Below are 21,205 nucleotides of genomic sequence, written 5' to 3'. Positions count from 1 at the left end.
GAAAAAGGAAGAAAGAAGAAAACCAATGAGCTCTGGAGAGTCCCTTTACCCTATCTGGATTCAGGTTCCTACCAAGCACTGTACCTTTGTATCTTTAACTCTACAAACATGTTATTTTAGGTTGTAAAAAGTTCAGACTATTTCTCTAAGGTGGGAATATGCAGAGTATCTTTGTCTACTGTAATACCTTGTGGAAGTATGTTGTGATGAACTTTTCATCAAGATTTGTCCTCCTTTGACCTTCTTTCATCTGAGAATAGCTGATTTAAGTATTTTAAGACAGTTTTCTAGCATGAAGTTTTTTACCTGAATTTTTGAGAGGGAAAGAGAAAAGGTCCAACACTGGAATTGATTCTATTACAATGGTCTCAGCCTGTAGACTGTATGCTGGGTGGGGGATTATACCCATTATTTTGTTACATTGTGGCCATTCTATTTCTTAGTGCTAGAATCGCTTGTGGCAGAATTACAATTGAGAGAAATAAGTTTTCATACTGAATACAATGTCTGTGGAATGTTTATTTGCCAGGGAAAAAAAAGGATTCTGTAATATGAATATTTTAAAAGAAATGCCTTGACAAGGCAAGGTTTTGATCATTCCTGATTTTTCTGTAGACAACAGACAACTCAAATCAGTAATGTAGCACATCTGCAAAAGTGTTTTTTTGTAGTTGAGCTCTGACTTAATAAGTGAGGCTGAAGGATAACTTACGGCTTCAAGCTTTTTTCTTTTTTCTGACTGTATCGTTTTGCCTAATGAAAGGACATTATCTTCCCCAGTTGGTGTGGCCCTCATTTCTGTTGTAATGGATCTGGATACATTATCACTGCTTCTGCTTCTGTGAATGAACAATTCCAGTGCAGCTACAGATAATTTATTTGTTGATTACTCACCTGCTATTAAAGTGGTTCCAAATAAAGTGAAATGGCAGACACACTGCCTCTTGGAAGCTCTTTCCAACTATAAAAGGAGTTCTGTGTGTTTTCTGCAGTGCTCAAGCTGCTTTACAGATGCACCATATTTAATTGGATTAGTTTTCATTAGACTGCAGTTGCAAAGTTGCATCTGTATATCACTATTAGCCTGTTTTGAGGCTCTTTCAGCCAATAGCAAACCACCATCTCATTTGCATTCATTTAAATGTGTTAACCTTTTTCTTTCTGGAATAATCACTACCGAAGAACATATATAACTTGGAGATTAATGTGTTGCTATTGTCACGTGGCACCATATGCAGAAAGTGAAATAGCCTAAGAGACAATCATGCAAGGGAAGAAAAAAGGAAATTGCACTGAAGAATTAATTCACTCTTAAATAAATCTTTCTGAGAATTCCATTTATACTTATTTAAATTCCTTTAGAGTACTTATTTTACAAGACAATCTTTGCAAGCTTTGGATTTTATTGATTGCTCTTCTACCCTTAATGTTTGTTTTCTTTATGATCTTTTCATTTTTATTTCTTCATGCTTCACAAAGCCCATTTTCTTTTGCTGCCTCTCCTTTTCTGTTCTGAGCTTAACTCAGTTCTGAGGAGATGGAGGATTAATTGTTCATTACTGGTGATGCTACAGGTTTGAAAGAGTTGTCAATTACTATTGCAAAGTTCTTACTAGGAAGAGCACGGCTGCTTCTTTAATTAATGGCAGAGTACTTGCAAGAGGAATTGGGAACGTGGACAGAAACCCCGCTGGACAGAAGTTATCAGGACTATGGCCATTGATTTCAGCTGACTTATAATTCCAGACATGACTATTTTTCCTATGCTTAGTTACAATGTTCCCTTTTAATTTTTATTTCTCTATTCTGGCCAAATGGGGTTAATCACTTCAAGTTCAATTGTATTTATACAGAGACAGAAGCAAGAACTCTGCTCTGTACTTTTAATTTTAAGATTTCATCATTTTTTTCAGTGTCTTTGGTCAGTAGCAATGAAATTAATCCAATGAGAAGAATGGGGTTTAATGAAATGATTTTAATAATACACTTTAATACACTTTGGAGTAATGAGGGGATGCAGTGGCTGTTAAATAGGAATAAGGTAATGTCTCCATGTAGAGCAACTGCTACGGTTGACTGTAAATACTGGAGCACAATATTACTACAGTGGAAATATGGCAGCGTCAGGAGAAAAGTGTACATGGGGCACAAGGTTAGACTGACCACTCTCAAGTTTTAGTGGCATTCTTTGTGACCCTGAAAGCAAGTCACAGGTCATCCTCTCATAGCTTTCCTTCTTTAAAAGGAAAATAATACTTCTTTCTGACTATGCCAATTAGCAAATCATCATTCAGAAAGTAAATCAAAGATAAAAAGCGCTGAACAGAGGACACTAGATCCAAATCTAGTATAGAACTTTTGAGTCAGACCCTGATGACCATTTGCTGCAGCAAAGTCAAACAGGAATGTATAATAATTGATTTTCAGAGCTGGCTTAATGTTGCATTTCCTCTTCTCTTTCTTATTTATGAATAGAAGAAACCGGTCACATTTCAGCATCGAGTTTTCAATATGCCCTTATAGGAATGCTTCACATAGTGGAGAAGGTCTGGCCTGGATGTACCTGTAGGATCAATCTGTGCTGAGTACACTCAGTGTCAATAGGACACTATAGAAGAAGATAAAGGAAAAGGTTGCTCTTTCTGTGAATTGAGCTCATACAATTAGATCCCATAAGGGATGTAAGTGCCTAGAATGTGTCTGGTTTTCATTTGGGCAGTGTAAGGTAAAACTGACACCTACTGCAGATAATCAAAAGTGGACTCTGATACTGAGAGAGGGGAGTTATTTCTTTCTGTCATATCCACGAAAAAATTACTGACATCATTTGAGAAAACCTTGCAGCCTGCATTCAGTATTACAGGGCTGGACTTCAAATTCTGTACAGGTGGGAGTCAAAGGGTCTCAGAACAATGAAAAGCCTCCCAGGCTGGCTGTCCAGCACCAGGCTGGATAGAGGGGTTTAAAATGGAGGGGCTTCATCTGAAACCCTTAGCATGTGTCTCAGAGCAGCAGAGTGGTTCACCTGTCTGCTTAACACTGGGGAGTAAAATTTCCCCTTCAAAGAACAGATGCTTACTTCCCTTCTTTTGGGGGAATGTCTGTAGGAGTAGAACAGGGCTGGGCCTTCTGGTAGCACAGATAGCACAACTCACCACTTTTTATATATTAATCTGAAAGTTGGAGTGGTCCTTCAGGAAATGAAGAGACTTAGATTAAATTCCTTCATCAAGCTGGAAGCTCTAATGTATGACAGCACTTCTAACTCAAGCTGAAGTCATGTCATTGTGTAGGAAATAATTCAAACCATAGGCCAAAATGAGAGGGGAGAAGACATCTCTGGTTCCCATTTTCAATATTGCTAAATTTTAGAATAAACAACAATCACCAAATAAAATACAGAGTTAATGAAAAGCATCTTCTTTTTCAGGGTTCCACCTCTGTCCCAAAGCTTGCAGAGTCATACTTCACCTCTATTTTATGTCAGGTTTATAAAAGAAAGGGAGATAAAAGTGCTAAATGAGATTTTTAGGGAGAGTTGCTGTCTTAAGAGACAAACTGATAGTAGTTGCTTTTGTTGATAGCCAGTAAGATTAACAGAACAAAGAAAGCACTGGGACAAACTGCCTGTAGTAATCTACACTGCACAAGAACATTTTGTGCTGTCCTTTGGTGTAATACGAGCACTTGCAAAACAGTCCTTTCCAGGCTTCTTTCATATCCACATCATCAAACTAACAACTTTGGGTTACAGCTGTAACACAACTCATGGCCTAACTGAATAAAAGGCCTGACAAGGGCTTGTATAAATTAATTATTCAGGCTAGTTAGAAGAAGACTGAAGCACAACATGAGAGAAAATATATTCACAGCATCACAGAACGGTCCGGATCAGATGGGACCTCCGGAGATCATCTAGCCCAACCCCCTGCTAAAGCAGGTTCACCTACAGCAGGTTGCACAGAACAGCATTCAGGCGGGTTTTGAATGTCTCCCGAGAAGGAGACTCCACAGCCTCTCCGGGCAGCCTGTTCCAGTGCTCTGTCACCCTTAGGGTAAAGAATTTCTTCCTCATATTCAGATGGAACTTTCTGTGGTGCAGTTTGTGCCCGTTGCCCCTTGTCCTGTCGCTGGGCACCACTGAAAAGAGCCTGGCCCCATTGTCCTGACACTCATCCTTAAGATATTTGCATACATTGATAATATCCCCTCTCAGTCTTCTCTTCTCCAGGCTAAACAGGCCCATCTCTCAGCCTTTCCTCATAAGGGAGATGCTGCAGTCCCCTCATCATCTTTGCAGCCTCTGCTCTCCCTGTCTCTTTTGAACTGGGAAGCCCAGAACTGGACACAGCACTCCAGATCCAGCCTCACCAGGGCAGAGCAGAGGGGCAGGATCACCACTGTTGTCCACCAGAACACCCAGGCCCTGCTCCACAGAGCTGCCTTCCAGCAGGTCAGCCCCCAGTCTGTACTGGTGCCTGGGGCTGTTCCTCCCCAGGTGCAGGACCCTACACTTGTTTCTGCTGAACTTCATCAGGTTCCCCTCCGCCCAGCTCTCCAGCCTGCCCAGGTCTCGCTGAATGGCAGCACAGACTTCTGGGCTACCAGCCACTGCTCCCAGTTTTGTATCATCCACAGACTCGCTGAGGGTACACTCCGTCCCTTCATCCAGAGGTCACTGATGAGCAAGTTGAACAGGACTGGACCCAGTACCGACCCCAGGGGCACACCGCTGGCTACAGGCCTGCAGCTGGACTCTGCCACTGATCACAACTCTGAGCTCTGCCCTTCAGCCAGTTCTCGATCCACCTCACTGTCCACACATCTCACCCACACTGCCTGAGCTTCCAGGCATGCTAAATGAGTAACTTGTAACATTGCTAGGTAGGCAAAGTGAGAAGCACAGCAACAATGAGGAGTGTGTTATACGTGTACCTTACAGAAGTAAAGATGAAGGAAAAGAGAAACAATTTGCAGGTGGTGTGTAGGAAATGTGGACTGAGAAACCAAATGCAGTCTGCAGCTTTTTCATTCCACAGACCTGTACATCAACCGTATAATTTTGATGTAGATTTCAACATACTAACATGCAATTACAGGCATGTATACACAAAGGTTGTGTTCTTGGTCCCTTCAGCAAACTGACCACTTCTCCCAGAAACGCAGTTTCCCTGGTCTTGTACAGGTAGCTTTTAATGCTTCCTGGGAGCAGCATTAACTTCTACCAGACTGAACAAGAAGTAAGGAAAGCTTGAATGCCTATCATTTGCACAAAGCATTTGGGAGAGAATTGTGACCTGACCTCAGTGAAACAAAATTTGGACTTCCGTATTTATGGAGACCAGAAAAAAGCCTTGGATTTCTTGTCCTAGAAAGGATAGTCTTCCTTCTTAGGGAGCATCACTCCAGATTTGATTAGATCTATTAATGAGGTCAAATGATGCTTTTAGGCTGGTAGCTAATGTAAACCAAATCTATTTATCACTTTGGCAGTGGTTCCTGCAACAAAGTTAATGACCATTACAGCATTTATGTTAGCCAATCATGAATGGTGCTTTTTGTGCAAAAAGGCAGGAGTTAGTAATCAATCATCATCATCTTCATCATAATAGTACTGCTAAATGAGCTTCTGAAAAAGAACAGCAACATGGCTATTAACCTTAACCATACCTTGAAAACAGATTTCTTCCTACAAAGGCTCCTACTGATATGTGGTTGCAGCCTTGATAGCTTCTTGCAGAATAAAGGAGGTCAAAGTACTAGGCAAGGGCACAACCCATATTTAGATTCTTTGCTTCAGTCTTTTAAAATGAAACTGGATACTTAAAAAGAGAAAGGTCAAAGCCTGCTATTTTTTTTTTAATAGCAGGTGAAAACAACATTTTCTCCGAGGGATTTGAGTTGTATAGAGTCAGTGAATAATCGATTTTTTTTGTCTGTATTAGCAATGTAAGTGTCTAATAACATACAGATTCCACAGCACTGTATCTTTATAGTGTCTTCTGATATACATCTTCATAGTGACCGCTGTGCGCTGGTGCAAAATAGCAGACAGCTGCAAAAGCTCTTGTGCACATTAATGCCAGGGGTTTGGGGAAGTTTTGCTTAGTGGAGAAGGCACAAGGGGAGTTATCTTTTGTGGTGCTTGTTGAGGCAGAGGTAAGGCAGACATGGGAACTGGCTGTCTTCTTCCATCCCATCACTAGGATGAGGCTTGGGATAGCTGGGCTGTGGGTACCTACCCCTCAAAATTTACAAAGCTAGTGTAAGTATCCTGACCATATGCTTAATAGATAGAGGTCATGCAAAGGTTTTAGTTTGAATGCCTGAGGCAAGCCTGGGACCATTCTGTCCTTCAGCACAACCCCTGCCAGGCAATCTGGCAGACTACACACTGCAGAACAGCTCACCTAGCTGCCCTGACCTGCCAAGCCTGCATCATATACCAGTGCAGCAGAGCCCACGCCATTATGCCCCCAATCTCATGAACCACTGTCACCCATATAATGTTCTCAAAACACCTGCAGCATGGGCAGTTTACTGTCTGCCCTTTCCTGAAATGAGTGGAGTTTCACATCAAGGACAGAGGTGCCTGCCAGGAATGCTCTCCCGTATAACCATGCAGAACTGAATCAATGCACAGTTTAAGGTCCCTTGGAAAAATGCATGCATACAGGCACAGCCAGTCTCGCTTAGTTCCACTGATAGGATCAGAGCCAGCGTGCATGGAATAGCACGGTGGAATTCCTGCTCCCTGCCCTACTGCACTCTGTGACTGACACATGGTATGAGCGCTTGCCTGCATATGGTGCACTTGATCAGGCATTGCTGGCCATGCACCAAGACCAGGGTTACCTAGCCCTACCATCCACTTGCATCCAAATTTGAGAGGACAATGGATCAACAAAGTGTATCTTATTGATGATCTCTGTGAACGTGTGTGGCTCATGCTGGTTGTACTTGCCAACAATTGCACAGAAGTATTATAGTGCCATTCTTGGTGTTACAGACACCTCTAGAAACCGAGGTGATGGACTGTGTGGGATGTTTCAGTTGTGGTGACTAGGGTTAAGCAATTTAATCTCATGCTGAGGGTTCAGCATGAAAGTGCTTGCCATACAACCATTTATGCCAAAAATAGACAAGACTCTGTGGCCTGAAGAATCATTATTTTTATTTGGGGCATTCCTATTAAAACCTGTCACCTGGAATACACCAGAGCGAGCCATGGTTGAAATCAGGTTGGTCTGGAGCTAACTGCTCAATAACATAGCTCTTTTTGGAGGGTCTCCTTCTGAAGGGTCCCATCCAAGGAAAGTCTCTTAGTTTTCTGTGTCCTTTGTTTCAGGGCCCAATCTTGGCCATAACCTTGGCCACTGGTGAGATATGGAGGTGTCAGGATGGCTGTCTGAGTTTCCTCCAGAGAGAGGGCATTCACTTCCTAGGCGGACAGGATCCTAGGAGGATCTTGTTGAGGTGATAGAACAAGTATTTAGTAAGGGTTGTGCACAAGGGAGTGCTAGGTGATGTGCTTGGACAGGCTGGACCTGGTAGTGTACAAGCCTGGTGCATTCTTGTAGGCTGATGGTTGGACAAGGGCACAACTCATGTGAGCAGTCAGTTTGACCAAGATGGGCCACACAGGCTCAGGACCTTATGCCGTAAAGCCTCTCAGGCGAGACTGTCTTTTTATTTCATCTATGTGCAATGTCTAATTTGGTGAGGCATTTCTTCTGCATTGGTACCTTTAGGCACTACCCCCACACAAATGAGTGTCTATTAATAATGATAATATTTAATCAAAGAATCTTGTTCAAAGCCATATCTGTACATATAAAATAACAGATCAAGAAATGCAGATACTTCGTTAATTTCACTGAATACACACTATTGACCAGTAAAAAAAATACGCTTTTACATATACATGTCGCAAAAAGAAACATGGCTTCTCATATGAGCAATTACTGCCTGCGTACTGCAAGTGGCCTAACATACAGTAAAAATTTTAAAACAAAGCTTTAATTGTAGCTAAAAGAAGGAGATTAGTTTTGATTTGCTCCTTGATTGTTTTTGTAATTAATTTATCACTACTACAGCTATGCAGTTATTAGTTTTTTAAATCATTCTGGACATTGAAGATACTAAAAAGTTCCCAAACCTATTAGAAATTAGCCTTTCTCACTACTTACCATACTTCAATATGTGAGTGCTCTCCTGCTGAAGCAATTAAAAAAAATTAAAAAGACCAAGAGAGGCTTATATGTCTGAAAGTATTAATCGATTTTAGAAATTAACTACTCCCATGATCCTTAACTGCAGGATAAATCAGTTTCTTTAATAGTGGATGGCATATATATATATATATTACATTTTATGCTGTAGATGAGTTTTTAACATGTCTTTATCTTACTTATCAGAGGGGGAAGAAGAGGGTCATCTCAAGCCTTTTCAGGGGCTGGATAATAGCAGACATATGAATCTGATTAGTATCTCTTCAAAGTCGGTAATATGGCTCTGCTGGGCTGTATAATGGACAGAGGCAAAAGGTCAAGTCCTAAGGGAAATGGTGTTACACTTTTTACAACCAGAATTTGATTATTTACAAGGTAGAAATAATTTACATTTTTACATTTGGCCTTATTTCACATATATTTCACAGTAAATTTCACTGAGAATTTCACCAAATTTTTTAAGAAGGTGGAAACAAAGCTGAGGAACAGCAGGGCGGTTTCAATGGGTAGGTTCCTCGGTGTGAATGTATGAGGAGTAAATTCTATTTACTCTGTGCTGTCCCATACTTAAGCGCATTGGCAGAGTAAGTGGATTCTGGTTACAGTGTTGCTGGCTGGATATTAAAATTGCAGGAGTCAGGAAAAAAAATATTTTTCAAAGCTTTAAATAAGAACTGAAACATTATTATCAAAGTAGCTGTGTTTTAGCTGTACTGGGTTTGCGTGGCAAGGTTTTGGTAGCAGGGGGGCAACAGGGGTGGCTTCTGTGAGAAGCTGACGGAAGCTTCTCCCATGCCCAATGGAGCCAATGCCAGCTGGCTCCAAGAGAGCCCTGCCACTGGCCAAGGCTGAGCCCATCAGCGACAGTGGTAGCACCTCTGGGATAACGTATTTCAGAAGGAGGAAAAAAAAAATAATAGGAGGAACAACAGTAACCAAGAGAGAGGAGTGAGACTATGTGAGACCAACAGCTCTGAAGCCCCCCCAGTCAGTGCAGAAGGAGGCAGGAGGGGCTCCAGGTGCCACAGCAGATTCCCCTGCAGCCCACGGTGCAGCCCGTGGTGGGGCAGGCTGTGCCCCTCAGCCATGGAGCTCCACGGTGCAGCAGATCCCCACCTGCAGCCCATGGAGGTCCGTGGCAGAACAGATCCCCACCTGCAGCCCACGGAGGTCCATGGCAGAACAGATCCCCACCTGCAGCCCACGGAGGACCCCACGCCGGAGCAGGTGGATGCCCAGAGGGGGCTGTGACCCGTGGGAAGCCCAGGCTGGAGCCGGCTCCTGGCAGGACCTGTGGCCCCGTGGGCAGAGGAGCCCCGGCTGGGGCAGGTTTGCTGGCCGGGCTGGTGACCCCGCGGGGGACCCAGGCTGGAGCAGCCTGTGCCTGAAGGGCTGCGCCCCGTGGGAGGGAGCCCAGGCTGGGGCAGGGGCAGAGTGTGAGGAGCCTCCCCCTGCGGAGGAAGGAGCAGCAGAGACAGCGTGGGATGGACCGACCGCAGCCCCCACTGCCCGTCCTCTGCACCGCTGCGGGGAGGGGAGCGGGGAGAGAGATGGGGACTGAAGTTGAGCCTGGGGAGAAGGGAGGGGTGGGGGGAAGGTGTTTTAAGATGGAGTTTTTATTTCACGTTATACAACTCTGATTTGATTGGTAATAAATTAAGCTAATTTCCCCAGTCTGAATACATTTTGCTCATGACAGTAATGGGTGAGCGATCTCTCCCTGCCCTTACCTCAACCCTCGAGCCTTTCATTATATTTTCTCTCCCTTGTCCAGCTGAGGAGGGGAGTGATAGGGCAGCTTTGGTGGGCACCTGATGTCCAGCTGGGGTGAACCCACCAAAATAGCACATCATGACAAAGTCTGTTTGTTTATGCTACAGATCTAGAGTAATAAACAAAATTAAGTTTTCAGGTCCCAAACACTACAAGCCTGGAACCTTTCCAGAGCACGGCATGTCATTATGCTCTCTGTGGGACAGTACTTACCCTGCTGAGAGTAAGTGTTCCACACCAGTGTAGGAAGTGCCATGCTTTGGTCCTTTTCAGCAGCATCACTCTCTTGGATAAAACAGCCATGCAGAAAATCTGGAAGTGGTCCTCTAGCCGAGGCTCCTGGAGCTGCAGTAACTGAGATGCCAGTGAGATGTTTCTGAAAGATTAAAGATTTTTGAGAGGCCTGGCGCTGGGACCCAGGGCACCTCTACTCTATGCTTGGCTCTCATGTCACACAAGGCACTTGACACTAGCAATTTAGTGTGCCAGAGGGGTTCCGTCTGGGTGTGAGTTTTTGTTGCCTCTGTAGTACCAGGAGCCACGCAGCATGCACGCACCCCAGGGTGATGCTTGAGGTGCTTCCTCTGGTGGGATCTGAGGTTGACAGTGCACCCCAGTCTGTGTTCTGGTGCATGTGTTTGTGACATATGCCTGGCATCCTCCAGCACTTAGCTTCCTACACTTGTGGGTGTGCATGCCTAGGACCTGCAGCTGACATGAACCTTGCTGATGGCAAAGATGTAGGAGGGACCTCTGGTCCTGGAAACATGCTTACAGCCAATGAAGAACCTGTTTCCTGTACACACCAGTCAGTAATGTAGATCAGTGCTTCCCTGGTGTCTTCCATGTGATGCTAGCAAAAGTAGTTTTAGTCTGTATGTCTTAGTGTCTCCACCTCTGCAGTTCAGATATTATTACCTACCTCCTTGATAGGACACTTTGTGATCTAGTGATGAGAAGTACTATATAAGAGCCTTTTTTTATTTTTTGAGACATTCTACATTAATATTAAGTCTCAGTAACAAATAAACTAGTTCTTACTTTCAGTGGGAACTTAGTATATTACTCCAGTGGTTGTTAATTCTTCTAATAGTAGCTGTTCTCCTTCAAACCCTAAGCCATCATCTAATAGCATCCTGTGTTACATTTGTATATGTTAACATACCATTGGTTTACAGATAGATATAGTTTCTATAAGTTCATCTTGTCAGAAATCAGAAATTAGCTCCTTTTTTTAGACTTTACCCCTGCGTAATATTTTATTAAAAAGTTTGCCAAATGAGCTTTGCCTTCCTTGACAATGGAGTTTTTACCTAGTTTTAGAACTTAGAACATTCAACATGTACTATGCATGACTAATTCTGGTATGTAAGAGATGTGGTAAATGTTTTGAAAATTTAAATACAATCCTGGCCCTCAGTTTTGCAGGACGAATATTGGAAATATGACATAAATAATATTTCCAAGTGTTCGAAAACTGAGAAGGAAGATAAAACAAAACCAGTGTTCATTGCATGCAATTAATGAAATGAGCTAAGAAAACCATATATATATATATATATACACATGCATCGTTACTATTCTTCCCATCAATTTCATTACTTTTGAGTCTGATTCTCTTGATTTCTGAGTCCCAGGATTGATATGACTGGAGTATTTTGTCCCTTTGAAATTTCCTGTTCCAAGTCAGAGTTGCACCACCTTTTTTTCTACTGTGTTTTTTTCCTTCAGACTATCAATCAATGTTTGAAGTGCAACATATTGTATATGTCACAGGAAAAGTGAAATGTGTTTTAACCACAAAATACAGTTGTTCCCGTGATGGAAAGCAGTCATCTCAAGCTTCTACAGATTTGTTCATCAGAGCTGAATATTAGTGCTATGGGTTGTTTTGTCCCTTCTCAGGAAAGTATTTGGCCTCAGCTGGTGTTGGTACATACAGTTTTTGGAAAGCCTTCAGCAAACTTGTCTGGCTTCCAGGTCTGGTTGGAGGCTCCAGCTTTCTTCATCTTCCCCAGCTGCTCAGTGTGCCAAGTGCTTTCTTTGGCAATTATCTAGAGCCTGAATTCATTTATTTTATTTTAAAAGCTTTATGGCAGCAGATACATGAACCAATAGGAAGCATCAGTCTAAAAATATTATCTACATGATTAGAAAGCATCTTACACCAAATTCTTTCCATTTCCTACACTGTTTTCTGTAGTAAGTGACCTAGATGTTTTGCCAGAAAGGAGAGGCTGTTTTATTTGTCACACTGACCAACGTTGTGGTGCTTCACAAGGGGCATGCTGTGAAGGAGGGAGGTGGGCTGCTGGTTCACCTCTGGGCTATTGCATACCAAGTGGAGAAATACTGTTCCTTCATAGAGGGGAATGGAAGAAACGGCTGTATTTGCTGGAGAAAGGGGAGGACAGGAGGAGGCGGGAGGGCTGGGAGCTGTGAGAGGGTGAGAGGAGAGCTGGCAGCCCTGCAGAACCATAGGACTGCTGAGAAGAACAATCCGGCACCAGAGACCACAGGAGGGACCTTCCCAAGGAGTCATGTGGCCACCAGGGAGGCTGTGCAGTGGTGGTTGAGCTGAAAAAGAGCTCAACAGAATGGCCCCAGCTGGCAGTGGGGAGATGTGTGTTAACTCTGTTTTGCTCATATTCTGTTTCATTTTGATTCAGGGGAGAATGGGCAGGTTAACAGAGGGCCATTTTCATTTTACTCTTTATACAGAAGAAACCTGATTTTTTTTTTCTTGATTTGAGCTTGAAGGCCTTTGCCACCTCTCTGAGATATTTCCTTCAAGGAGACATCTCAGCAGCTTCACTTCTGTGCTTTGGCTGCCTCACCATCCTGTCTCACCTGGAAACTCCCCTGCCTTGCTTTCTCCCCCATGTGTCTCAAGAGATGAAGGGCAGAGGAACTGATGAGACTGAGCAGTGATGAGCTGGGAGAGAGAGGGAGCAAAACACATCAGAAAGAAGGAGAGAGAGATAGCAACAGAGACATAAATAGTTCTGTTCTGCCCATACACTGCTGAGTAGATACGTTTTACCATGACAGAGAACCTATCACATGCCCTAAAAGGTGAATTAATAGCAGCAATAATAAACGTAAATGACCTGCAAGTTCCAATAGTATGTGTGGGTTCACCTTCAGGTAAATATTTTGGTGATTTTCTGCATTTTAACTTCCAGCTTTGGGAGCATGCAGGGGCACGTCAGATTCTCAAGCAGCCCAAGCACCTTGGCTAAATTTCTAGTTATATCTAGGATTGCTGCTAAATTCAATGTTCATTTAGTTGCAAAAACTGGAGTGTTCAGTCATATGAAGTTTGCATAATTTTGCAAATTATGATGTCTAACAAAGAAGCTATAGGCAGGAGTATTTCAATGAGTGAAGCCCATCTGATCAGTGCACTTTCACAGACTGTTTTGCATGTGGGGAACTTTCACTGTCAGAACACCCATCTCTTAGCTCACTTAAAGCTAAAGTAACTTCCATAAACTATTCATAGAGATAGTCTTATGCAACTACACATGCTCAAAAAAAACAGAGAAGTGGGAGGAAATGTCAGTCTGAGAGCATTCATTAAGATATTTAGTAATGGTTACTTCTAGTGATGGGTCAAAGGTAGCATCATTAACTTGAACCACATAAAAAATCTGTGCTAAATGTAATGAAAACAATATTTTTCAAACATGCTATTAAAGCAAGAGATCATACATAAGAGTGTTTGGGGTGGAAATTTAGCTGTATAAGATAGAAGGCTAGTATTTAAATCATCAGTATTTGTAAATATGTACTTTCAGGTTTTATCTTCCTCTTTTACAAGTCATTTTACCATGTATCAGCGTTTCCTTTTCTTTGCATTTATCACCTTTGTTTTCATTCTGCTGTGAATAGTGGTATTTATTGCCTGGGTCCTTGCGCTCAGTACATTTTTTTCAAGTAACTTCTAATGAAAGTCAAATTGATTCCCACAGTGTGGCCCCTGGAGAGTTTCTATACAGAAAGTCTGAATATGGCTATATATATGGGGTTTGCTTCCTGATTAGAAGCTGTAAGTGCAAAAAGCTGAAACAAAACTATGGTTTAGTAAATGAAAACTGCCAGTTCTGTCATGTTCAGGCTACCAGAGCTTTAGATTAATGCAATGTGCTTCACATACAGCTATTTGGCAGTTGCAGCTTCCTGTTAAGTATTGTGCCCCTCTGAAACATAGATTTTTAATGTTTATCAATTCTGACATGGCATGGGCCTCCTTTGCAGAATAATATGGAAGCTGCCATCATCTGATAGTCCTTTGCTGTTTACAGTTTAAATGGGGATGTTTAATTGCTTAATTGGGAGCTGTCGGTGAACAGCATTTTTGGTACGGAAGTCTTCACTTTTTATTTCAGCTTCTCTCTTCAGTCCTTCCTTGACCTTCCCTCTCTTTGGGTTCTAAGTTAATAAAAGTTTCCTCTGACATTGCACACAGAAAGGGAAGGAAATTACTAGGATTAAGGATTTTATTCTCTTTTACAGACTTCGATGCTGTACACATTTTGTGAATTCCCTCTTACTGTCTTTCCTTTGGAGTCAAATGTCCTCTGAGGCATTTGATAATTTTAGATCATCTAATAGGAATGTCAGACCCAAGGCATGTACCCCTCCAAGCATTTTGTGTAAGGCCAAGCAAGAATATCTTTATATAAAGGACATAATTTATAGCTCTTAAATTGAATAACTCACTAATACATCCTTTGAATCTAGCATATTCAGTGGAACAAGATTTAATGACAGGTTGGGACACAAGCTATGTTTAGTGCAGCGCAGTAGAAGCAAGTCAGTGGAGTAAAGCAGTCAGTCCTGAGGACTTAGCCCCACGCTGCAAACTTTGTGGTGCTTCAGTTTAGGTTTACTCCCATGGGCAAGTATCTTTTGCAGTTGGAGCACCGTTAGGCGGGCTCTGAGAGCATACATTCCCATTCGGACCATCATGCCCTCCCAGATCACTGCATAACATGAGTCCAGGCATGGTATATGGGTATGGTCTAGAGATATGCCTCAAAAATGCAGTCCTAAGCCCAAACTAAAATGTAAATGTAAGTGCATCACAGCTGCTGTATTTGTGAAATGTTACAAATGCATCAAATAACCAACAATGTGCATACAACCCTGGCTGACATTAGTGGAAGAAAGCAACAGAGGAGGATGAGAGAGCTCACAGCTCCTTTAGCTGCATACATGTCTGACTGATGTTCGGCACAAGTGAAGGACGCAAAATTGGTACCCAAAATGCCTCAATTGTCAACACAGTTTCTTACTCTTTTCAATGCCCTGCTATTGCTCAGAAGCAAGCCATGCATTTCATTGTCTCTGCACTCTCCTTTTACAGATAGACTTCATTCCTGCATTTCTGAGTAAATTCCTAAAGAATACCTTGTTTGGACTGGATCAGTAACAGTAATTCAAGACCTTGTTTACTAACTATGCTACTCAGCAGACTCCTTCCAATAGATTTGTCTTTAGGAGCCTTGTAGAATCACCAAATCACGTAGCAATTCGTGGAACAGTCTTCAGAGTAAGTGTTCTTTATTTGCCCACAGGAGCAGAACAAAGAAAATAGCACTAAAATACCAGAAAGTTAACGCACGTATTAATTATCCTTAAACCAATAGCTTTTCCGTGATCGCCTAGGTAAGTATTGCTTGTTTCAAAGCACCCCCTTGTGCAGGCACCGGGTAAGACAAGTTGTACAAGGCTCTTCTGGCACCCTGACAACCTTGGTCGCTTGGTCAAGATCTGCACTTTTCACATCACCCACCCTGCTTTGTCTGCCACACAGATCTTTTGTTTAAGGTTTCATGTTGGAAGACCTCCTGAGGCTTCAAACTGCGCTACTGGATCTGATCAAACTGGTTTAGTATGGATGGACGTAGTCTTCAAACAGTGGATTCCCTTTGTTGTCTGTTTAAATGCTAGAAAGATGAAATTCTCTGAAAATCTTGCATAACTGTGGGTAAAGCCCAATTGGACTTAACCAATCTAAATCTCCAAAGTAAGCCATTGTACAAAAAGAAGAAAGTCCATATACTGTCAGTAAGGTTTATATAGATACTAATCACAGTTGGTAAAAAAGCTGAAAAATTAAAGGCTCTAGACCTGAGTCTTCTGAAGTGACTAGTGATTTCAGTCATTTCATTCTGGCCTGTCCACCTTGAGATGACTTTATAGAAAACTAACTTTTAAAACCATATCTTTTTCTGGAATTCAAGCTTCTCTGGCAGAATCATTGATTGGGAACACAGATAGGAAAACTCACAAAGTCTTTACTAATTTTGGAAAATCTTGTCCATATGATGTAAAATTATTAACATTTAAAATTCTTTAAATAATGCTTTTGAAAGGAAAAAACATCAATTCAAAACCAGTGATAACTTTAAGTTTCACTTGTCTTAAATCTAACATCTACATCCATTGATTAGGCTATCTCTGTCAATGGCAATGTTCAGATGAGCCATCTCCTTGACAGAAATAGTACACGACTATTGGGAAAATAAATCTGTTCCTTTTTGCTTTTTCAGACTTGAATGCTGAAGTTGTTTTGGAAATGTCCAGATTCGGGGTTACCCCAATTTTTTTCCTTTATTGCTTATGCTTTGTTTAATAAAGAATGAAGCATATCTTCTTTGAAGAGATTTCTGAATAATTCTTGGTGTCTCAGATATTAATTTGGTGATCATTTAATTGCATCACAAGAGCTATTGGGTGAGATTAAATTACACACAGATGAGAGAAGACAGTGCATTATAAAAAAGAAGCTGAGGGATCTGAAAGTGTTTCAAATGCTCCCCAAGGCACCCTACATTGTTCATGCTCCAGAGAACTGAGACAGCAGTGCCAAAATACCGCTTTATACAACAGTTTCAGGACAAAGACCCCTGATTTCACTACCTGCACAAGCTTTTTTTCATTTGTAGGATACATATATATATATATATCCTATTGACACCCACATTCCCTGTCTCCTTAATTCCTTGGTTCTCCCACTTGGCCCGCATTTGATGTGTCCCTTCTCTCTTTCCTCCCATGGTGCACCATCCTGCTAGCAGAACCTCATCCCATGTTCCTGCTGCTCCCCATATTCACTGGCATCACGCTTCAAGCACTGCTGACAAGGCAGCAAAACAAATAGCTGATAAATTTGAGCACAGCATTCATTTCATATTGACACAACTCTTGTAGATTAACTCAGATATAGTGTTATGCAAATACCATTTCAGGTGCTAAGTGTCTAACAGACTAAGTACACACATGAAGTTTAGAATTTGGGAAGAGCGCACATTGTCTGTAAAAGGCAGTGGGTTTATATTTGTGAGCAGTGGGTGAAAAAAAAAATAATATTATAGGAGAGTCAGTTGTGCTACAAAGTGTTACCACACCAGATCTGAAGACAAAGCAAAACGTTAATGCATGAAACACAGATTTTAAGTTGTAATAAGTGCAGATTTGATGCAACTTTAACTGCAGAATTGCTGCTGCTGACTCCATAAAATACATACCATAAACAGCTGTTAATCTGTTCACTGTTTATCTTTTAACATTCATTTGTTTCGTAATCAGTTCCCATTCGGTCTACATATGGTACAGCATCCCTTTTATAGCAGCTGCATTTAATGAACATTTGGAGGCACAAAATTATTACAGAAATTATTGTTTAACTATTCTGCTGCATTTTTGTACCTGTCACCAAGGATGTTTGAATAAAAGTTAGAAAAAATGGTCATTACATTGAGAGTACGGAAGTTGTAGGTGCTCTGTCCTCTTCCTGAACTGATAAATTTGTAGTGGAAGTTTCTGTGACCATGCTTCACACTCTGTTCAGCTCCTTTAAGCAATTCATTTTCTCTATTTATACTGTCCATTCCCTTTTGTGATTCACTGACGTCAACATGTCAAATTTGATTCAGTCTTCAGTTTTAGAGACCTTTAGGTAATGCACTGAGAGAGTATTTTGCAGACCTGATAAACTGAGTGGATTTTGAGATTTTTAGAAAATGACAGTTAACAAGATTTAAAATTTTGTCAGGTATTCTCGTTAAATGTGGAGGTCACTGGTCATTAAAGCTGATTTGTATGAAGATAATTCCCTTCCGGAGTTCTTGTGTTTAAGTGTCATCTTAATTCCTTTTTCCCCAAAATCCTGATCTTGGTAACAAGACCATTTTATCATAGTAAATGTTCTCTGCTATTTATTCATGCTTCGGCTGTGTGCAGCGTCTTGGACTGAATGAATAAAAAAGAGCATATGCTTTTCTTTATAGGAAAGTATAGGTGAGAATATAGCTAGGTACTGAAACTTTGCTGGTGTTAGGGCATGATGACAAATAGGGCAGGCGTCCTTGGATTGGACAGTCCTTTGTCCTTGGTCAGTCTTTACTGGTGACCTTGACCTGCATCTGTTGTGAGGAGTCTGCGAGTCTGTCAAGTACAGCAGTGGGCAGAGGAGAAGGGCTGTTCATTAAAACTGACTGCTTGGATCGTGTGCCGTTCCAGAGAAGGGAAATTTCCAGTCAGTTCTACCAGATTCATCCACAATGCCAGGTGGGTTGGGGATTCGATTAAAGAATGAAGCAAGTAATTGTCTAAATGTGCTGAGCATTTTACAGATTCGCACAGTGTAAATATTTTGGATGTATTTTTTTTCAGATGGTTGATTAATTAAAATAGCTGCAAGTGAGTTTGATATTTGTCACCAGGCAGGTAACTACATCAATCATAGAATGGGTTGGGTTGGAAGGGACCTTAAATATCATCTAGTTGCAACACCCCTGCCATAGGCAGGGACACCTTCCATTAGATGTGTTAAATTGGCATTGTGTGTGAAAATGCTCAGCTGGGAGAAATATTTGAATGATGAAAGGGTGTTTTAGAAAGGATTTCAAGTATTTCTGCAAGGCATCTTCATTGAAAAAGACTTTGCTGTGACAGAAACGTGCTTGTTTCTAAATTTAACCCTACTAACAATTTACCACCTTCTTTTTGTGTGTGTTTCTTTTTCTCTTCCAGTGCCACCTTGGGCCTTAATAGCCATAGCCATAGTTGCAGTCCTATTAATCCTTACCTGCTGCTTCTGTCTCTGTAAGAAGTGCTTGTTCAAAAAGAAGAACAAGAAGAAGGGAAAGGAGAAGGGAGGGAAGAATGCTATTAACATGAAAGATGTTAAAGATTTAGGGAAAACCATGAAAGACCAGGTAAAGTACCTTTCCTTTTCTTGAACTCTTGAGTAGCATTTGAAGGTTTGTTTGGTGTGTCTAGAAAAAGTTCTGCTTCATGCCTCAGTAGTGGCTCTGTGAAGAGGGAACATTGGCAGCATCTTCTCAGTGGTATCACAAAAGATGAATCTGGGTGTCGCATCACTGATGAAGCTGTCAGCCAGTTTCCTTACTCTGCTAAAAAAAATGTGCAGGCATGTAATGACTCATCTGGAGGGAGCAAGTTTATTGAGAGTATCTTGGATGTCCCAAAAATGAACCAAATGTGTGCAATTTTCACTGTCCGTTTTTTAAAGATTTTTACCGGGACCTAGTACAGTGCTTGTGTATCTTTCTAGCACTATTTCTGACGATACATCATAAACAAAGTATCTCTGAACTCTAAATCTCTTTTTACACAAAAGCAAAAGTTCAGCAGAGCTAGAAACAACAGTATAGAAGAAAAAACAGGAAGCATAGAAACGATGGAAAACAAGCAAAAAGGAAGAGCACAGGGATGTTCAACACAGTGATGGTGGGAAAATTCATTTTGTACTAGGGAGGAGGAGATTAAGTATAACAGGGCATACTTGTAGCTGTAAGTCAACTGAGTAACGTGGAGGAAAAGATTAGCATAATGCCCTTTGAGCAGCATCATTTTCATAAGGGCAGAAAAACTTGCCCTTCAGATCTGCTTCATGCAAGAGAAGCAGAAGGTTGCAGGACCTAATTCTCAGGGCCATAGGCTCGACTAATCATAGAATCATTTAGGTTGTAAAACACCTTTAAGATCGAGTCCAACTGTTGACTTAGCACTGCCAAGTCCACCACTAAACCATGTCCTTAAGTGCCATGTTTACGTGTCTTTTAAATACCTCCAGGGATGATGACTCAACTGCTTCCCTGGGCAGCCTATTCTAATGCTTGACAACCCTTTTGGTGAATAATTTTTTCCTAATGTGCAATCTAAACCTCTCCTAAATATGATCCTGAAAGAAAATAAAACTCAGGGGTTTAGTATTGTTCTTCCTGGAGCAAACTGTTGGGAATAAGCAGAAAAATGGGGAAACGAATGTGAAGTATCCATGTGTCCTCACTGTATTGCCAGATTTCCCAAGCTAAGACAATGGGCTTTATTTTTCAAACAGAAACTGCTGAAGAAATTTAGAGAATTGCTTGACCAAACCTCTTCAGTACGAGTCAATAACTCTGAAGTGGTTGCATGTTCAAGTCTGTACCCCCAAGACGCCTAGTGAGGTTGAGCCAGAGCAGTCCAGGACCACTTATTCAGCCAAAGACAGAAGATAATGGTCAGGAATGAGCAGTTCCTTCCACAAGTTGGGATCTAGTGTAGAAGAAAGCTGGGCTGAAGGCAGGTTGATTAGAAGTACAAGCCAAAGCTGGGAACCCGAAGACTAGGGCCAGTTGTCGGGAGCAAGATCCAAGAAAAGAAGCCTAGAGCACAGTAGCTATAAGGCCCATGGAGCAGTCCACAACAAGTGGTGAGATGCCACTGTACAGTAATGGAGCAGCCACCAATGTGACTCATCAGCCAGTCTTAAGAGTCCTGGAACAGGTTAGCATGCTTCTCCAGGCACGTAAGGTGTGATAGGGGAAGAGCAAAATCGGGGGAGTGGATGAGGAAACCTTACAAGTCTGATGACTAGCTGCAACTGGATCACAAGTGGAATCTGAAAGGAGCTCAAATAAGGGGAGGAAAATAATGGGTAAATTTCAAAGGTACAGAGCTATCAGAGCTATTTCCAATTTCCATTATCAGACCAGAGGACAGTTTTTGTTGTTCTTGCTCAGTAGACAATATGGAAAGAAAATAACTGAAGATCCAGCTGTTTTATTCTTGGTCGTGCTACTCAATTGCAGTAGCCACTACTAAAATGTTGATTCATTATAGTAGTTAACTTTTCTAGCCTACACACTACACCAAGTGCATAGACTTTTACACAAAGTAAA

The 21,205-nt window shown here is 41.7% G+C and overlaps 1 protein-coding gene across 4 annotated transcripts in view; it reads left to right on the top strand.

The window, feature by feature from the left end:
* Positions 1–21,205, top strand: part of SYT1 (synaptotagmin 1) — a 357,438-nt gene that overhangs the window by 242,997 nt on the left and 93,236 nt on the right. For all 4 annotated transcript variants that reach the window (XM_037390041.1, XM_037390039.1, XM_037390038.1 and 1 more), the window contains one exon: positions 19,050–19,234. In XM_037390041.1, coding sequence (XP_037245938.1) covers positions 19,050–19,234 — 185 coding nt within the window. The remainder of the gene's footprint in view (positions 1–19,049; positions 19,235–21,205) is intronic.

This window comes from Falco rusticolus, chromosome 5, assembly GCF_015220075.1.
Source record: "Falco rusticolus isolate bFalRus1 chromosome 5, bFalRus1.pri, whole genome shotgun sequence".
Lineage (NCBI taxonomy): Eukaryota > Metazoa > Chordata > Aves > Falconiformes > Falconidae > Falco > Falco rusticolus.
This window is presented reverse-complemented; position numbering and strand designations above follow the sequence as displayed.